This window comes from Octopus bimaculoides, chromosome 13 (genome assembly GCF_046866305.1).
Source record: "Octopus bimaculoides isolate indiv1 chromosome 13, ASM4686630v1, whole genome shotgun sequence".
NCBI lineage: Eukaryota > Metazoa > Mollusca > Cephalopoda > Octopoda > Octopodidae > Octopus > Octopus bimaculoides.
In genome coordinates, this window is record NC_142940.1 from 33,262,333 (window position 1) to 33,282,283 (window position 19,951).

General features: G+C 37.3%; 1 protein-coding gene and 1 pseudogene across 1 annotated transcript; one reads left to right on the forward strand and one right to left on the reverse strand.

Annotated features, from left to right (window-relative positions):
• Nucleotides 1-252: 252 nt before the first annotated feature.
• Nucleotides 253-19,600, forward strand: LOC106877879 (lipoyl synthase, mitochondrial). The gene is made up of 3 exons (XM_014926920.3): nt 253-1,933; nt 9,836-10,032; nt 18,830-19,600. Exons 1-3 carry the CDS (start codon nt 1,740-1,742, stop codon nt 19,519-19,521), a joined length of 1,083 nt encoding a protein of 360 aa, XP_014782406.1. The 5' UTR covers nt 253-1,739; the 3' UTR covers nt 19,522-19,600.
• Nucleotides 8,311-9,386, reverse strand: LOC149132873 (histone-lysine N-methyltransferase SETMAR pseudogene; annotated as a pseudogene).
• Nucleotides 19,601-19,951: the final 351 nt, after the last annotated feature.

The window sequence follows — 19,951 nt, forward strand, 5'->3', positions numbered from 1 at the left end:
TTAGTTTCTCTACTAAATAAAAAAATTTTTGTACTGGTTCTTCCTCAGCGTTATTATTTTTATTACAGCTTTCTTTAACGTATTTTGTTATTTAATTCTTTTCTTCATCATTAGCTGAGTATACCTAAGATCAAAGAATATCCAGTCGTAACCATCCACCCCATCTATAAACAGATATCCAGGGCTGGTGCTTCTAGCAGGTTGAGCGACCACATACGAGCTCCCTCATTGGTTGATATACATATATTATTCAGTCCCAGTTGGTCTATGGTCAACCCGGTCTTTCCGTAACCATTATAGAAGTATATCTAAGACTACATTGTCTTTTACTTTTCTTTAACATTAGGGTATGATTTTGGCTGCTATTTTTAGCAGGTAGTTCAAATGTACATGGGCAACCACTGTCAAATCCCATCGAACAGTCCTTCGATATAAGGCGTTCTAGCTGTAATCATCATCCCATCTTGTTTTTATTTTTATCATCGTAGGATCTTTCTCGTTTTCTTGCAACCACTTGAAGATTTGTTCAAATCACAATGGATGCAGGACCACATTATTTAATGTGGTCCATTTAAAAAATATAATGCTAGAATTGGAAGAATTTTAGCTGCTATTTCTAGCAAGTCTTGCGACTAGGTAGTTTCTTCGCCGTTGATTTTTGACTCGTAAAATGTTTATTGATGACCGATTTGTTCGTTTTTTCTGTTGAGCGGTGCGTTCTATGATGTATATTTCATTCTTGCATTGTTAACATAAATCACATTCTATTTCTATTCACTACACATAGATATTAAAGCCCTCCCTCACTTTCATACTCCCAATACAGATAATTTAAACTTCTGTCGTTATTATTTACATTTGTGATATTCATTACAATGTACAAAATTAAAAAGCAAAAACGGTTTAAAGTAAACACTTATTGCATTCAATTTATGTGATTGTTAAATTTGTTTTTCAAACACATGGTTCAGAGTTCGGTCCCACTTTGCGACACCTGTGACAAGTATCTTCTACTATATTGTTGAGTTAATCAATAAATTCCTTGAGGGTGGAATTTTGCAAACTAAACCTCACTGTGTGTAAATATGTGTACGCGTGTCATGTAGTGCGATTTGAAACGACAAAAATAAACCTATTTAGAACTCTGTATATCCAAAGGAAAACTGTGAAGAGTAATGTTATAGGTTGAATTTCATTTGATTAAAATCTACGATCGTGTAGGTCTCGAAGTATATAAAGTAAAGCAGGACAGTTTGCTTACATAATAGTTATATAAGCTCTCGTTTTCTTTTGCTTTATATATATATAATGTGTGTAGGGAGGGAGAACGGTTATGTGATGAGGTGACACTTATGCTTTTCTGCACGTTCAAGCTGTGAGGAGGAGTGTTGTTATAGTCTGAGTTTCATTTGATTAAAATTTACAATCGTGTAGACCGCAAAATATATACAGAAAGCAAAGCAGGACAGTTTTTTGACATAATTATATAAGCAAGCTATCGTTTTCTTTTGCTTCGTATATGTAAACACATACACACAATGTGTGGAGGGAGGGAGAGAGGGGTTATGTGATGAGGTGACACTTATGCTTTTCCGGACGTTCATCACTGATGAAAAAATAAAAGTTAAATGTTTTAATGTTAGCAATAAAGACTACTAGAGTTACGTCCCTTGCAGACTGGCGACCTTCAGTGGTTCAGTGTGAAAGTAAGCAGAATTGATTCCCTCCACTGAGATGCGATGGCCTTCATTCACCGCACTGTTTTTAACATAACACTCCTACATTGGGCTAGACAACGGCCCCAATGTTACCATAGATTTTATGCTTCCCTCACCAAAAACCAGAAAGAACATTTAGCAAGCGGTCCGGATTTAGCTGATTTCATCTTAGATAACGAGCCTCAAAAGAATGTCCACAGGAAAAAAGGTGAAAGGTAATCGCTATCCACTTTTATTTACCGATTAATTCCTGTTAAGAATATTGGTCCCACAGTCCTATGTATAGCTATAGGAACATGGATAAGTTGCTGTAAAACTACTCAGTTATTTGATAGAAATACTCAAGAGTTCAGAGATACCTTTGTTGTTTATATTTTGCTTATATAAAGAAGGTTTTGATGTGAAACGAGATCGTGTACGACATCGTAAATGATGAAATATGTCATCTTTATCTACGGTCAATCACCTACACAAATCACATTTTGCTTTATATAACTTGTGTACATATTACATAACTGCGATATGTTTTAAATGCCAAAACTAATAATGGCATTGTTCTGTTTTTATGTATTTATGGGTTGTGTAAAATCCGCAAAACATTCTTGAAGTTTAAATTAGACAGTATAAATACTGCCTAACGCATTTTATGAAATTCATAAAACCACTGTCTCTGTTGTATCGTCGTCAACTAAACTCGAACAGGTACGTTGAAAATAACGCATCTGATGCATAAACATCGATTCTCTTTTCTGCTTGAAAATTTGCCGATTTTACATACACACATGAAGCAAGTAAGAACAAATATGCAAGGCTTTTTTTCTTCAGGTTATATCTATTTTACACCACCCATAAAAACAGAATAGGCCCACACAACCCATTAGCTTTCTTCCCTTCCTCCCATTTCGGCAACTGTCATTTGGCACGGAAATACCCTAAGTCGTCGAGTTATATCGAAAGAATGCCATAATAATAATGTTCTAAGGTATCCCCTAAAAGATTTTCAACGGAAGTGACTGACCATTTGGTCCTATATTACTTCACGATGAGAAGTCCACTGCGGACTCTTATTTGAACCACAGGGTCAATACAGGATCTAATATTAAGTTTAATTAATGAATGAATTATAAAAGGAGTTATATAATCGCCTTCATTAGTTTGCAGCTGTTTCGGCTGTAAGGAACCGTGCACCCAGAGTTTAAGGCCAGCGCTCTAAGCTGAAGAACCTAATTACGTAACCCTTATTCCTTTCTGAATCGTTTATTAATTGATTCATTCATTAATTGATGGATAGACAGAGTGAGAAAGAGACTTGCATGTGTTGAATTAGCAAGTAGTAGTGTAATTGGGAACGCATCTTCTTGACAAGCAATAAATTCGAGGTTCGATTCCCTTCAGTGGGCCTGATTCTTATTCCTAGAATCATAGATTGACAGAATCGGTTAAATGATGGACGAAGTACCTTGCGGTATTTAGTTGTATAACTACTTGGTAAATTTTGGGAAGTACACCTGCGTGATTTTCACTAAGAAAAAAAAAAAACTCTGATTTTTTGCATGGAATCAAATACCCTGACCTCCAAATACCCCACCCCACCCCGCTATCCCCGAATCATTAAAATTGTTTTTGTTTTTTCGTTACGGTGACCTCCTAATGCCACAAACTCCCTTTTTTTTTTTGTCCGGAAAACGGGGTGTGGTGGGGTGGAACCTTCGGAAATTTTAATTCCGTCGAGGTCAACTTTGCCTTTCATCCTTTTGGGGACGATTCCTCTCTCTCTCTCTCTCTCTCTCATCTGTGAGCCATTTGTAGAAGAGTATGTCTAGGAGTATATAATGTAATATCATTTCCTTATCTAAGGGAAATGATAAACCCTTTTTTGTTGAACCATTCAGTTATGCAAACATTAAAAAGTAACTGCCCAAATTATCAAGCAGTAGGCATAGAAACACAACGTTCACGCATGCATGCATACATGCATGCGTGATGGGTTTTTGCACAGTTTCCATTTACCAAATTCACTAGTAAGACGTCGGTCCAAGAAGAAATTTGACCAAGGTGCCATGCAGTAGTGCAATGGAACTGAACTTAAAAGCATGTTATTAGGAAGCAAACTTATTAACCACATAGCCATGCCTGATATATATATATATATATATCACCATCATTATTTAACGTCCGTTTTCCATGCTAGCATGGGTTGGACGGTCCGACCAGGATTTGGGAAGCCAGGAGGCTGCACCAGGCTCCACTCTAATCTGGCAGTGTTTCTACAGCTGGATGCCTTTCCTAACGCCAACCACTGTGAGTGTAGTGGGTGCTTTTTATGTGCCACCAGCACAGGGGTCAGAGGAGGCTGACAACGGCTACAATCAGTTGGTGCTTGACGGAAGCCACATTCGGATGGTACTTTTTACTTGCTACCGGCACAGTCATCATGACTACAATTTCCATTTGATTTTCATTTTGATGTTGATATACTTGGCTCAATAGGTCTCCTCAAGCACAGCATGTCACCCTACAATCCAAGGTACTTTTTGAATGGGCTGGGACTGGTTATGCGAAACTGGTGTAGGATACAGCCGTGAACTCACTTTATTTGCTTGGTCTTCGCAGTCACAGCATATCTCCAGAGGTCTCGGCCTTTTGTCATTGCCTCTGTGAGACCCAACGGTCGAAGGTCTTGCTTGACCACCTCATCCCATATCTTCCTGGGTCTGCCTCTACCCCGGATTCCGTCAACTGTTTGGTAGTGGCACTTCTTCACACATCTCTCCTCATCCATCCGTAGTACATAACCATACCAGCGCAAACGTCTCTCTTGCATGCCACATCCTATGCTTCTTATCTCCAACATTTCTCTCAGGGCACTTATACTCTGTCGTGTGTGCACACTGACATTACACATCCAGCAGATCACGGGAACCAGTTATGGGGTACTGGCATCAGCCACATTTGGATGGTGCTTTTTATGTGCCACCAATATGAGAACCAGTCAGGCAGACCTGGCATTGACCACATTTGGATGGTGCTTTTATGTGCCACTGGCATGGAAGCCAGTCAGGGGGCACTGGCCATAACTACAATATTGGTTTTACTCGATTCAACAGGTCTTCTCAAGTATATCATATCGCATGACACATCAGAGGTACTCTTAACTGGGCTGGACATGCATAGCTGCGATCTCATTTTAGTTGCCAGATCTTCTTAATCACAGCATATCTCCAAAGGTCTCAGTCTCCTGTCATTGTCTCTGTGAGGTCCACCGTTTGAAGGTCATGCTTCACCACCTCATCCCATGTCTTCCTGGGTCTACCTCTTCCACAGGTTCCTTCCACAGTTAGGGAGTGGCACTTCCTCACGTAGCTGTCCTCATCCATATGTAACACATGACCATACCAGCACAGTTGTCTCTCTTGCACACCACATTTGATGCTTCTTATGCCCAACTTTTCTCTCAGAGCACTTACACTCTGTCATGTATGCACACTGACATTACACATCCAGGTTCATACTAGCTTCATTTCTTTGAAGCCTATGCATGTCCTCAGCAGTTAATGGCCTGTGTTTCACTGCCATGTAGCATGGCAGTTCGCACACTTGCATCATACAGTCCACCTTTCATCCTGAGTGAGAGGCCCTTAGTTGCCAGCAGAGGTAGAAACTCCCTGAATTTTGCCCAGGCTATTCTTATTCTAACCGCTACACTCTCAGAGCAACTACCCCCACTATAGACTTGGTTGCCAAGGTAGTGGAAGCTATTGACTATTTCTAGTTTCTCCCCCTTGCATGTGATAGAATCTGTATTCTGTACATCTTCAGTGTTTGTTGCCCCTGTGCAAATGCCACACACAAAAACTATTTTCCCGGTTAACCTTCTTTTGATATTGCTGCACCTTTTATGTGTCCATAGCTTACACCAAGTATATCATATGGAGTTTTTACCCATGCCTTTTCTACAGAAGGGGATTGTGGTTTGACAGCCTTCCTACTTACTGAGACTTTGATTTTTGCTAGGTTAACCCTAAGGCCCTTCGATTCTAGACCTTGCTTCACCCACTAAACTTTATCTCTAGTTCTGGCAGTGACTTGGTTATTAGGGCAAGGTCATCAGCATAGAAGAGCTCCCAGGCACAGCTTGTCTTGAATTCTTCTGTTATTGCCTGGAGAACTATAATGAATAAGAGGGGGCTGAGGACTGATCCTTGACGAACCCCTACTTCTACTCGGAATTCTTCACTATACTCGTTGCCAGCCCTCACCTTACTGACAGCATCCATATACAGCTCTTACCAACTACTCATCTATCCTCAGTTTCCACACTGACCACTAGATAAGAGTTCAGAGGACCTTGTCAAAGGCTTTCTTCAAGTCAACAAAAGCCAAATACAGAGCTTTATCTTTGGCTAGATATTTCTCCTGCAGTTGCCTTACCAGAAATATAGGATCAGTGTTGCTTCTGTCTGGCACAAAACCAAACTGCATCTCATCTAGGCTAACTCTCTCCCTAATTAGTTGGGCTATGACTCTCTGTAACTTTCATCACCTGATCCAATAATTTGATACCCCTATAGTTATTTCTGGTGCTGCTACACCAGTCATTGGGTATGATTCCTTCATGAACTACCTGATTTATGATGTGGGTGACAAGACTATAACCCACACTGCCCGATATTTTAAGCATCTCAGCGGTGATTCCTGATGGACCAGGTACTTTCCCTGTTTTCAAATCCTTAATTGCTTTCTCTACCAGGGTACTGTTGGTTTGGGTAGCTGGTCCCTGAGTTGGATCAACTCTCCTCCTCCCATTCATTCTCCACGTTCAGCAGTCTTTCATAATGGCATCTCCAAGCCTCTTTCTTTGCAGGATCATTAAACGCAAGGGTACCATCATCCATGCAGACACATTTCTCTACTATGACATGACGGTTTTCTCTCACATACTGTCTTGCAATCCAAAATACTTCTGTTCTTTGGTCCTCACGTTGCTGAACATTGGCAAACTTCTTTTCTGCTACTCCCTTGGTTATATATACCTGTCTCTTAGCTTCCCTTTTGGCTGTCTGATACATTCTCCTGCTACCCCAACTCTTCCAGACCTTCCAAGCCTGTTTCTTTGCTCTAATGGCCCTGTCTATAGTATTGTTCCACCACCATGTTACCCTAGGTCTAGAAGGACTTTGCACCAGCCACAGATTTGGTCAGTGACACTTAGCAAGCTGTCTCACAGGAATTCCCTGCTGCCTTCTATGTCACAGGAAATATAGAAAAAAAGAAGTTGAAAATGCACTGGGAATCTTTTAGATGGTTTATTTTTAAAGGATTGACCAGTTCAAAGAATTTTTCTGATTTTCAAAAGTTAAGTGAGATAGAAAACATGGGGCTATACTGCAACTGTCTTGCTTTTATAGAGAGAACATGGCTCAAATTAGTATCTGTTTAGGATATAATCTGTATGACAAGGTAATCACATGATTAGGCTTAGAAATTTTTGTAAGTATGTGACAATGGTGTTTGTGCTGAAAATTAATGCTGGCACAGTTGATTGAATATGTTTAGTGTCAGTCCCAAACAATCTAAGCTCTCTAAATTTAATCCATCGAGTGGTTGAGTGGACAAGAGTTGTTTTTATGCAGTCCAGTAGCTGAATGGGAAAAACAAAACCAACATATACGACAGGTATGTAAAAAATTTCTGTTTTTGAAAAATAGTTAAAAGTTTAGTGACCCCCACTTAGAACCTTCCCTGCATAATGAAAAATCTCCATGCCAAATTTGGTACAGATTGATTCAGTGGTTTGGCTGTGAAGAACAATAGGCCGTGTGGCTAGGGGAAAATTGTAGATTCAATTTCGAATCTAAAGTAGAAATAGTCACATCAGATTTAAACATGAAATATCGAGGGTACTGTAGCTGATTTTATTAGGTCCATTCCATGAACAATTATTTGAATAACTCATGTCGACATCTCTAACTTATGTCACGGGAATATTGAACTTCAAAATTTATAAAGTTTATTGTATAAATTGAAAGATATCCTGCAGTGTATAAGTGTGTGTCCATATGAAGACCTTTCATTATTTAGAAACCTTACTGTTCCTTTTTCTTTAAACCTCTTGTTTCATTATCACAATTAAAAAGCATTTCATAATCGTTTACCTTTAAAGCACAAAAACAAAACTGATGTAATTTCCAGACAGCCAAGCTTGATCCAGCAGTTTGGCCATGCATATAGGAAACACATACATGCACACACACACACACAGTAAGAACACAATGAAAGTGAAACTATAGCATTATGTATAAGTGAAACTACTATACCACTGAAAAAAATCGGAAGGGTCATATGGGGAGGGCTACAGCCCCTATGTGAGCAAAGGCCAAAATTTGACCTCCCTACAAACTTCCCTGAGTAATGAAAAACCTTCATGCCAAATTTGGTACAGATTGATCCAGTGGTTTGGCCGTGCATAGAGGTAACACACACACACAAACACAGGATTTTATATATTAGGTTGTCAAGAAAGTTCTTGCAGTTTTTAACCTTTAAATTCAGATGCACATATCTCAGCTCAAACAAAACTTTATTAATCGAATTAAACACCATCGCAGTTAACATACTTCTGCCAACGCAAAACTAATTTAATAAATGCCAGTAGCATAAAAATCCTGTGTTCTGGTGGCAATGAAGTCACTGAAGGCGTGTTTGGCATCATCTTGATTTTTGAAGCATTTCTCACGCAGGAAGTTGTCGAGATGCTTGAAAAAGTGGTAGTCGGTAGGCAAGAGGTCTGGTGAGTATGGCAGATGAGGCAGAGTTTCATAGCCCAATTCGTTCAACTTCTGCAGGGTCAGTTGTGCGACATGTGGCCAAGCATTGTCATGGAAAAGAATTGGTCCTTTTCTATTGACCAATGCTGGCTGTTGTTGTCGGAGTTTCTTATGCATTTCATCCATTTACTGACAGTACTTCTCCGCTGTAATGGTTTCGCCTGGATCCAAAAAGCTGTGATGGACAAGACCGGCCACAGACCACCAAACAGTCACCATGACCTTCTTTTGGTGCAACTTTGGCTTCGGGAAGTGCCATGGAGCTTCATCGGTGCCCAGCCACTGAGCTGAGCATCGCCAGTTGTCGCAAAGAATCCACTTTTCATCGCAAGTCACAATCCGGTCGAGAAACAGGTCATTCTTGTTGCATAAAAGAAGGGAAGACGAAACTTTAAAACAGCATTTTTTTTTGGGTTGTTGTTCAATCTGTGCGGCACCCATTTCTCAAGTATTTTTGTTTTTCCAATCTCTTTCAAGTGGTTGGAAATTGTTGTATACATTGCATCTAATTCAGAAGCAAGCTCTCAAACAGTTGTGCGTTGATTGGCTTTGACTAAGGCTCTTAGTTGATCGTTGTCAACATCCGATGGCTGACCACTACACTTATCATCTTCAACACTCTCGTCACCGCTACAAAATTTTTTGAACCACCATTGTGCTGTATGTTCATTAGTGGTTCCTGGGCCAAACACATCGTTGATATCATGAGTTGCTTCAGCGGCTTTTCGGCCTAGCTTGAACTGGAATAAGAAAATTGTGCAAATTTGCTTTTTGTCCATGTGTTCAATGTTGTGGAAAAAATAGCCTAATTATTCAAAAAGAAAAAGAGTAACACAATTAGATAGAGCAAAAACGGGCTTTAAAATTATATATAAAGTCAAAGTAATATAACAAAAATTAATTTGAAAATACATAATTTAAAACCAAAATTAAAAATTCCACAACTTTCTTGACAACCTAATATATAGATTAAATATACTTCCCCCTCCTCTTTCTCTAAAGTAACAGTGTAATTGCTTCTAAATGTAACCTCTTATGGCATAACTGAAGTGCATTTGTTCAGGCTCACTAGCATTATTTCCTGTTGTCTTCTCCATGTAGACCTGAAACATAAGGTGTTAAATGTAAGAGTAAATAGATGTGGTAACATTTATGTATCTCCTACAGGCATAAAAAACATATGTGCATGTCAATGCATCAGACATCGAATAAAATGTACAACTTTGTTGTCAATATAAATTAATTTCCTGTTTGTCTCACAGTTTTTTTTTTAAAATTCCACCATCATAGACTTCGGTTGCCCAACTGGGTGAAGACAGAAATTCCAATTGGCAAGAGCTACAGTGAAATAAAGGCAAGTTTACGGAACAAGAAATTACACACAGTATGTGAAGAGGCCAAGTGTCCAAACATTGGAGAATGTTGGAGTGGAGAAAAAGGTACAGCCACTGCTACTATTATGATCCTTGGAGAATTGTGCACACGAGGTTTGTTTCTTCATTCTTATATAATATTCATTTATTTGATTGAAGTGTTAGACCATTGGAGAAAATGCTTGGTTCCAAATTTTTACACCCTAAGTTCAGATCCCACCAAGGATCTTTCATCTTTTCAGGATCAATAAAATAAAGTACTAGTTAAGAACTGATATAATCTAACCCCTTCCCCTCAAAGTTGCTGGCCTTGTGCCTAAATCAGAATATTATTGTTATTAAGGCAGCAGCAAGCTGGTAGAATCATTAGCACTTCAGGCAAAATGCTTAGCATTTGGTCTGTCTACATTCTGAGTTCAAATTTCGCTGAGATCAACTTTGCCTTTCATCCTCTCAGGGTTGATAAATTAAGTACCATTTGAGCACTGGGGTCAATGTAATCAACTTACCCCTCCTCTGAAATTGCTGGCCTTGTGCCAAAATTTGAAACTATTATTATTATTATTATTATTATTATTATTATTATTATTATTATTATTAAGATGGCAAGCTGGCAGAATCGTTAGCATGCTGGGCAAAATGCTTAGAGGTATTTTGTCCATCACTATGTTCCGAGTTAAATTTTGCTGAGGTTGCTGTTGCCTTTCATCCTTTCAGGGTCGATAAATTAAGTACCAGTGGAACACTGGGGTCGGTGTAATCAACTGGTCCCCTCCCCAAATTTCAGGCCTTGTGCCTTTAGTATGGCGGTTCTCAACCATTTTTTTTTTTTTACCTATGAACCCCTTTGATTCCTGTTTTACTCAGATAAAGCCCCATAGCTATTTGATGATTTTAAAATCCTATTATATTTTTATAATTAAATATTATTACCTCTGCCAAGGAAGGAGGTTATGTTTTCATCGGCATTGGTTTGTCCATCTGTCTGTCTGTGTGCAAAATAGCTCAAAAAGTTGTGAACAGTTTTTGATGAAACTTGCAGGAAAAGTTGGTAAGGACACAAGGAACAGATGATGAAATTTTGGTAGTGATCTGGAATTTTTTATGGATTCTTGAAGGATTTTTCATTTGTTATATTTACTTTACATGAAGTATTAGTTACGTTCTTTGATTATCTCCCTTTAAAACACCTTCATCGTTTCCACTTAACCTATGGTGGCATTGCTGTTTCCAGTTTATTTTCGTTTCTCTATTAGTAATTATACTTGCGTATCTATCTTAAAATGAGCTGCTTGGTGGAGGTCTGCAGAAGATGACATGACAAGCCTTGACTATTGGAATCGACTCAGAAATCTCAGGCTTTGCTCCCTCCACCACTGCTGTGAAACTAGCTTGCTGTTGTCATTGATGTATTATAACTGCTTCAGATGATTCCTGTTTTTAAAGGGTTTCTTTTTTTAAAATCACATGGCTGTGTTTTGTTTTTTTTTTTAACCCTGCCAAGGAGGTTGTGTTTTTGCCAGCATTGATTTGGGAAATTGGGCAATTTCCAGCATGCGTGTATATGGGTAGAAATGAACTGCTTGGCGGAGGTCTGCGCTCTCCAAGTGCTTTTCAAGTTAAGAATTGTATTAAAAAAATTGTTAAAATATTTTGTGCACTGTAGAGATATATCCAATTTATTGCACATAGAATTTAACAACACAATCTTATATGGACCCCTAAGGGCCATATGGATCCTGGCTGAGAACCACTGCTTTAGTAGAAAGGATTATTATTATTATGAAGGTAGCAAGCAGGCAGAATCATTAGTGTGCCAGACAAAATTCTTGACAGCATTTCTTCCAGCTCTTTATATTGTAAATTCAAGTTTCACCAAGGTCTACTTTGCTTTCATCCTTTCGGGTTTTGAAAGAATAAAGAACCACTCAAGTACTGGGGTTGATGTCTCCTCCCCTAAATTTCAATCTTTTCTGTTTGGCTACCAATTTCCAATCTCTTCAATTCCTGCTCGAATTGATTTCATATTCAGTGTAAATGATATGATTTTATATGCTAATCACTACTTTGAAATTCATTTTCGCAATAAATCAATAAATAAAGAGTTTTTAGCTTTTAAAGTTTGCAATTTTGGAGTAATTTTAGCCAACCGTAAGCCACAGACACATTCATGCCTGTTTCCATAGTAACAAGCCAAACATGAGAACTCTTTTGTCAGTGAGAGAGCACGTGTGTTGACAAATATATTCTACGTTAAAGCATGTGCTGTGTTCTGTTGCCTGTACTCTGGTCGAGAGAAGTGCTAAAAATAACTGCCAAATAGGCCTTAAATCACGCCCCACCCCCACCCCACCCCAGTTTCTTTTTCTTTTTTTCTTTTTTTTTGCATAATTGTATGAATTCCCAAGTGCAGAATACAAATTCACAAAATTTTTATGAAAATTCCAAAAAATAAAGAAGTTATGAGGGGTTATATGTCATGCATAAAGCAGAAGTTGATTTATTTACAATTTCATATTAAAACACGTCACGCACAAAATGACAGCTTCCAAATCCTGTTTTCTGACTGGGTGAAAATTATCAAAATTTAAACCTATTTTTCTTGAAAAAAAGTGAAATATCTTCTGAGATTCAATTTGGAAAAGTACACTAATGAACCAAATTTTAAAATTTTCAATAAACTGGAGTTTCTTTGTAATTCTAAAGTAGAGTACATTTGGATCTAAGCCTTTGTTTTGGGGGGATTTTTTCCCTCTTTCCATAGAGTATAGGTACATTCTAGGAGGGCTGTCTGATAGCAGTTCTTTGATTTCCATTCCATATCAAGTTTTCACAATTCTTAGGGAGTATTCTTACATCTATATTATAAATACTCACCATTTTAGTCTTCAGGCGTTAATGCTTGGACATTATTCCACTACAAACCACATCAATTTGTAAACAAAATCTAGATCCATCAACTTTAATAATAAAACTCATCATTTCACTTTTTATCTCATTGTCTGAACATTTTGCATGTTCCAGTCACACCATATCTGTTTATTATTCTGGGTTTGATAGTGTTTTTGTTGATTTAACCAACTATAACCACCACCATCGCTACCATCCCACCCTAAAATATTTTTAGCTTTGTACAATTAAACAAAAACCTGTATTGCAGCTGTTTGCCAAAATCAGTAGATCAACAACTGACTTACAGTGTTGACTTATGTCCCCTTATGTTTGCAGTTCAAATCTCCTCACGATTAACTTTGCCTTACTCACTTCCATGGTCAATAAAACAGATCCCGTAAACCTTCTCCCAAAATATATGGCTTATAGTGTGCTTATGTTTTGTAACAACACCTGTGCATATGTTTTTAATGTTGGATGCATGGACCTCGGTGCCACATAACCCATGCAAGTGAGCCGTTTGTATTATCACTTGTATATGCATATACAGGCATACTTCACTCTACATCGTTAATTGGTTTCAGGAGACATGATTTAAGTTGAATTAACTTGTCTCTAGGCTAAACCGATAATAACCATTCCCAGTTCTGTACTTTATTTATGAATGCATTTTCAATAATACATGGTTAATAAAAACCAAATTTAAGCTTACAAACAAATAATTTTAATTTTTTAATACAGTACAGTAAAAAAAGAGTAATCTAAATTTACAAATACAATCTGGCGGTGTTTACTGTACATCGCGGACGCTTTATTTATGAAAGCAGTTTGCAATAAGACATGGTAAAATTAAAACCTTTTTTAAGATTAAAAAACAAATTCAGTAATTATTATTATTTTGCAATAGTAAAAAGAACAAAATTATTTTTAATTTACCAACACGTATATACAATTTGGTGGTTCACATCACAAATGTAGATGACTGTGGATCGTCAACATCAACAGCTGATTCTGGCTGTTCTTGTTGTTCGATGCGCTTAAAAAACCAGTTGAAAGTTCCTTGAACTGTCTTCTTCTTTTCCTCAAGGATTACATTATAAAGAGCAAAAGCTTCATGACATGCCCCTATAATCTTGGAAAAGCGTTGAGCATTTGGATCCATATCCTTGAACGTGGAAAGAATTTTTTTTTTTGATATATGCAAATTCTTGCTGTATTTTCTTAATGGTAAAGTGATGTGGTTCAGGTTCGACTTCCTCTTCTTCTTTATTTGCTGCTCATGAAACGCTCTCAAATCCTCGTTCCTCAGAGGCTATTTGTCTTTTTCAAATATATCTGTGAAATCCTCCTCCTCCAAATCCATTTCCAGTTCTTTGCTCATAGTTACCAACGTTTTGTTGATGACAACATTATCAAACCCCTTAAAATCAGTCATGAATTGCAGACATAGCTTCTTCCATACCCCATGCTCTGTACATCATTCCATGCTGCTGCTATATTCTGTACAGCCTTGTAGATATTATATCTCTTTCAAAAGTCACTAAGTGTGATGGACTCATCAAGATCAGTTGCAGCTATTGCTTGCCGCAACATGTTTCATATAGTAATGCTTGAAAATAGCAATTATTCTCTGAGCCACTGGCTGCAGAAAAGATGTGGTGTTTGGAGGGAGGTATACGATGGTACCATTGGAGTCGAAATCTACAATGCTTTGTGGGTGGCCAGAAACATTATCTAAGATAAGTAAAACCTTAAAAGGAACCCCCCTTCTCTTTACAGTACTTCTCTGCTGCTGAGATAAAATGATTGAAGAACCAATCTTCAAAAACAACAGCAGTAACCCATGCTTTTGAATTAGCCATCCATATAACAGGGAGAGATGCCTTGGATATGTTCTTCAAGGCACAAGGGTTGTGTGCATGATACACAAGCAATGGCTTTAACTTAGAATTTCCTGCACAATTACCTCCCAACATAATGGTCAGACATTCTTTTGAGACCTTATAGCCTGGAATAGTTTTCTCTTCCTTGGAAATGAATGACAATTTTTTCCAATACGATCCAGTTTTGTTAAAAATCTGTTCGGGAAGAAATCCATTTTCTTTGATGATATTCTTTAATGCATTAGGAAATTCCGCTGCTGCTTGTTAATCAACTGATGCACTTTCATCTTGCTTCTTAATGGAGTGATAACTTCTTCGCTTCTTAAATCTCATAAACCATCTTTAACTTGCCTTGAACTCTACTGTTTCTCATCTGGATATTTTTTCTTCAGGTCCTCAAACGAAGACAATGCTTTCTCTTAAATGATTTCTTGACTAATAGTAGCATGCTGACAATTCAACCTAACAATCCGAAGAGAAAGAAGACTTTCCATTTCTTCAAAGATTTTGCCTCTTTTCTTATTGATATTTGGAATGCAGATTTGTTTACTCAGTTTATCAGCTACTTTCTCATTCTCATTTATTCTTATTTCTTCAAAGATTTTGCCTCTTTTCTTATTCTTCATCCCTGGGGCTTCAGATTTGATGTGTGTTAAAATCTTGTCCTTATTATGTACAATTGTCGATACAGTTGTCTGACTCATACCAAAAGATCATGCAATTGCTACCACTTTTTCACCTTTTTCATGGCATTTTATTGTAGCCAGTTTATCTTCCAGCATTATAGCATGATGCTTAGCACTTTCGTTATGAATTTTCTTAGGAGCCATGGGGGAAAAAAATAAAGTCACAAACAAATGAGAATGAGAAAGTAGCCAATAAACCGACGTAAACAAATCTGCATTCAAAACAATCGCAGGAATCACAAGTGACAATGATGCCTAATGGTAGATATTGGAACTACAGTATAATATGAGCTCCAAAAGACCGATAAATAAGACAACACAGCTAACTTCATGATTTCGTTCACTAAGACTACTTTATGGTGTATATCTTAACATTTACTGTATGTATTTTAATATGATTTTATATGCTTTTATTCTTAATTTATTGTACAGTAACATGAATTTATGTGCTTTTAACGATTTTCTAGTGATTTTACGATTCCAATATTTGTGGTGAACAGACGTAAAATTGAGTAAAATGACTTAACTTGATATTTATTTTTCCTTATATTATTTTTGAAAACCGACGTATAAGCAAGAACAAATTAAATCAAAACGACTTAAGCCGAGGTATGCCTGTATATACAAATTTATTAAAATTGTTCTATAAATTCAATGTTCAGTCTTTAAAATGCGTATAAAACTGACATGACAGTGAATGTATAAGCTGTATTGAAATCTAAACTCAACATTTTTAGTCTTGGTTCTTATCCGCAAGCTGATTCCCTTTTTTTAAAGATGGAAATATATACTTCCTAAGTATTTCAGACAATGAAATATCAACCTCTATTATTATTGGTCTAGTGCAAGCTTAGCCATGTCATTACTTTATGTTTAATGTCGAACTCTTGAATTAAAACTTGCAACCACTGGTACAATCTTGCCCGCTTGCTCTTTTATGTGGCAAGCTGGCAGAGTCATTAGCACACCAGGCAAAATGCTTAGTGACATTTCATTCATCTTTGCGTTCTGAGTTCAAATTCTGCATAGGTCAACTTTGCCTTTCATCCTTTCAGGGTCATTAAAATAAGTGCTATTTGAGCACTGGGATCAATGTAATTGACTTACTCCCTCCCCTGAAATTGCTGGCCTTGTACCAAAATTTGAAACCATTATTATTATTATTATTAGCACTGAGCTGGAAGAATTACTAGAGCATTGGACAATATGCTTAGAGATATTTCTTCTGATTCTTTGTTCTTTGTTCAAATTCAACTGAAGTCATCTTTGCTTTTCATCCTTCCAGGGTCAATAACATAAAGTATTGGTCAAGTACTTGTGACAGTGTAATTGAGTTACCTACTCCTCCTAAAACAGTTGGTCTTGTGCCAAAGTTTGAAAGAATTATTATTAGGCAAGCTGGCAGAATCATTAGCATGCCGGGTGAAATGCTTAGCAGTATTTCACCCATCATTACATTTTGGGTTCAAATTCTGCCATGATTGGCTTTGCCTTTCATCTTTTTGGGGTCAATAAATTCAATTCAGTACCAGTGAGACACTGGGGTAGATGTAATTGACTAATCCCCTCCTGCAAAATTTCAGGCTTTGTGCCTTTAGTAGAAAGGACTATTATTATTATTATTCAGTAGTTTTATTTTTATAACGTGCTTTCACTTCACTACCGAGCGCAGCTCTGTGCGCCTTGGGTATGTGCTGTGGTTTGCTGTGGTGCTCTTATGTTTACTGTATTGAAAGTGTTTTGCGTAGGATGTGTGCAGTACCCAGTAGTGCAATTTTCTGTATGTTATATATATTTGTAAGTCCTGCTATTTTTGTTATGTATTTGTCTGAATATTTTTTTATTATACCTAAGGCACCTACTATGATAGGAATTGTTTCTGTTTTTAGATTCCACATTCGAGTTATCTCTATTTCCAGGTCTTTGTATTTTGAAAGTTTTTCCATTTCTTTTAGAGAAACGTTGTCATCTGCTGGTATTGATACATCAATTAGAAAGCATTTTTTTTCTTCATGATCTTTGACAACTATATCTGGTCTATTTGCCTTAATTTCTCTATCTGTGTGTATTGGCATATCCCAGAGTATGGTTGCTTTCTCGTTTTCTGTGACCTTTTCTGGCGTGTGTTTATACCATCTTTTTTCTGTTGTTATTCCATAATGTTGGCATAGCTTCCAGTGTATATAGGTCCCAGCTCTGTCGTGTCTGTGGATATATTCCTTCTTAGCCAGGACTGGGCAGCCAGAGATAATATGATTTATTGTTTCTTGTCGATCTCCACATATTCTACAGTTACTTGTTATATTTCTTTTCATTATGTGTTTTTGGTAATTTCTGGTGGGGAGGCTTTGGTCTTGTGCAGCAATTAAAAATCCTTCAGTCTCTGCTTTGAGTCCTGAGCTTCTCAGCCATTGCTGGGATTTTTCTCTGTCTATTTCTTTCGCATTTAGTTTAGCCCAGTATTTACCATGTAGAGGCTTTTCTTGCCATCGTTTTATCATGGTCCGTTGCTGTTCTAGTTTTAGTTTGGATTTCATTTGTTTTATAGCTTTTGTTGTTTCTTCTTCTTCTTCGTATTTGTTAGGTAGATTGATTTCTTGTTTGTATTTGTCAGCTTCCTTAAATACTGAAAACAGTTTTTTGTTTTGCTCGTGTTTTGTGGCTATTTGTATTAGTTTCCCTTGCTTCTGGAGTAGGTATTTTTGCAGTCCTATAGTGGTTATTTTATAATAGTTTTCTAGCTGTATAAGACCCCTGCCACCTTCTGTGCGTTGTATATATAGCCTTTCTATGTCAGATTTTGGGTGGTGCATCCTATATCCTGTCATTATTTTTCTTGTTTTCCTGTCTATTTTACATAGTTCGTTTAGTGTCCAGTTAAGGATGTTGTAGCTGTAGCTACAACATTATTATTATTATTATTATTATTATTATTTCTATGGATTGGATAAGTTTGCACTGTGGCATCTTTCCATAATTGTTTGACCCTATGTCAACTTGTCTCTTGTTAGACCTCACATCTGGTCTATCTGTACAGTATATTTGTTTCTCACTGACTCACGTGTTGATAACTTTAAGAACCATATCTTATTTCTTTTTACCTTTCCTCATATCTTCATTATTTTACACCCCTTATTCTTTCTTTATTTTGTTGCTGGCAGGGATTGAAGAGGTCTGCTCTAACACATCTTGCATTTTAGTGTGGTCCTTTCTCGTCTGATAAACTCAACAACAGTGAAAACAAGCAACCTTTATAGTTGCCTCATATACTTTTGGTTTTGATACCCTTCCTACCACTAACCATTTCACAGTGTGGACTGTGTACATCTAATCATTCCACCAGTTGTTATCTGCAACAAGACTAAAGAATCACCTTTACCTTGCACCAGTTTTTAATCTTCTCTTTAACAATTTTAAATTGCATTCTAATACAATATTATTATTTTGCAGGATGCCGTTTCTGCTCTGTGAAAACTTCACGAGCTCCTCCTCCACCGGACACAGATGAACCAGTGAATACAGCCAAGATCATCGCATCTTGGCTAGTAGATTATATCGTAATAACTTCAGTAGACCGTGATGATATCGCAGATGGTGGAGCTGCCCATTTTGCTGAAACAGTAAAGCAGGTGAAAACCCACAAGCCAAAAATTCTAGTGGAATGTCTTACCTCTGACTTTCGTGGTAACTTAGAATCTGTTGAGAAAGTTGCTAACTCAGGATTAAATGTTTATGCTCACAATGTAGAAACAGTTAAAGACTTCCAGTGGCTTGTGAGAGATCCTCGTGCTAATTATGACCAATCAATGAAGGTTCTAGAACATGCCAAAAATACTAACCCAAAGTTAATCACAAAAACATCTCTTATGTTAGGATTTGGAGAATCTGATGATCAAGTTTTACAAACAATGGAGGACTTGAGGAAAATAAATGTGGATTGTTTGACATTGGGTCAGTATATGCAACCGACAAAACGACACATTAAAGTGAAAGAATATATTCACCCAGATAAATTTCAATATTGGAAAGAAGTCGGTGACAAATTAGGATTTGCTTACACTGCTAGTGGCCCATTAGTAAGATCCTCTTATAAAGCAGGAGAATTCTATCTGAAAAATTTGGTGAAAAAGGCAGCCTCTTAGTTGAGAAGCTAGTCAGAAATTTCCTTCATACAGGTATCATATTTAATGAATTTATTGTTAATAAAATCTGTTAATTCTACTGGGTTTGTGTACATTTTCTGCATTTCATAACTGTTAATTTGATGGAATTTTACAGACTGTTAGCTTTGTCTTTTTATGGTGCATATTTAGTGGTTAGTGGCACTCCATTACTTATGATGACAAGGGTTCCAGTTGATCCGATCAACAAAATAGCTTGCTCATGAAATTAACGTGCAAGTGGTGAGTACTGCACAAACATATGTACACTTAACATAGTTCTTGGGGAGATTCAGCATGACACAGGAGGTGACAAGGCTGACCTTTTGAAATGCAGGTACTATTCATTTTTGCCAGCTGAGTGAACTGGAGCAATGTGAAATAACATGTCTTGTTGAGGGACACAACACAC

What these genes read in the sequence shown, in the direction of transcription:
- LOC106877879 (XM_014926920.3), top strand. Translation starts at nt 1,740, where the DNA reads ATGGCCTTCATTCACCGCACTGTTTTTAACATAACACTCCTACATTGG. An exon ending in CACAGGAAAAAAGGTGAAAG is followed by an intron (nt 1,934 to 9,835) that starts GTAATCGCTATC and finishes CCACCATCATAG; the next exon opens with ACTTCGGTTGCCCAACTGGG. An exon ending in TGGAGAATTGTGCACACGAG is followed by an intron (nt 10,033 to 18,829) that starts GTTTGTTTCTTC and finishes ATTATTTTGCAG; the next exon opens with GATGCCGTTTCTGCTCTGTG.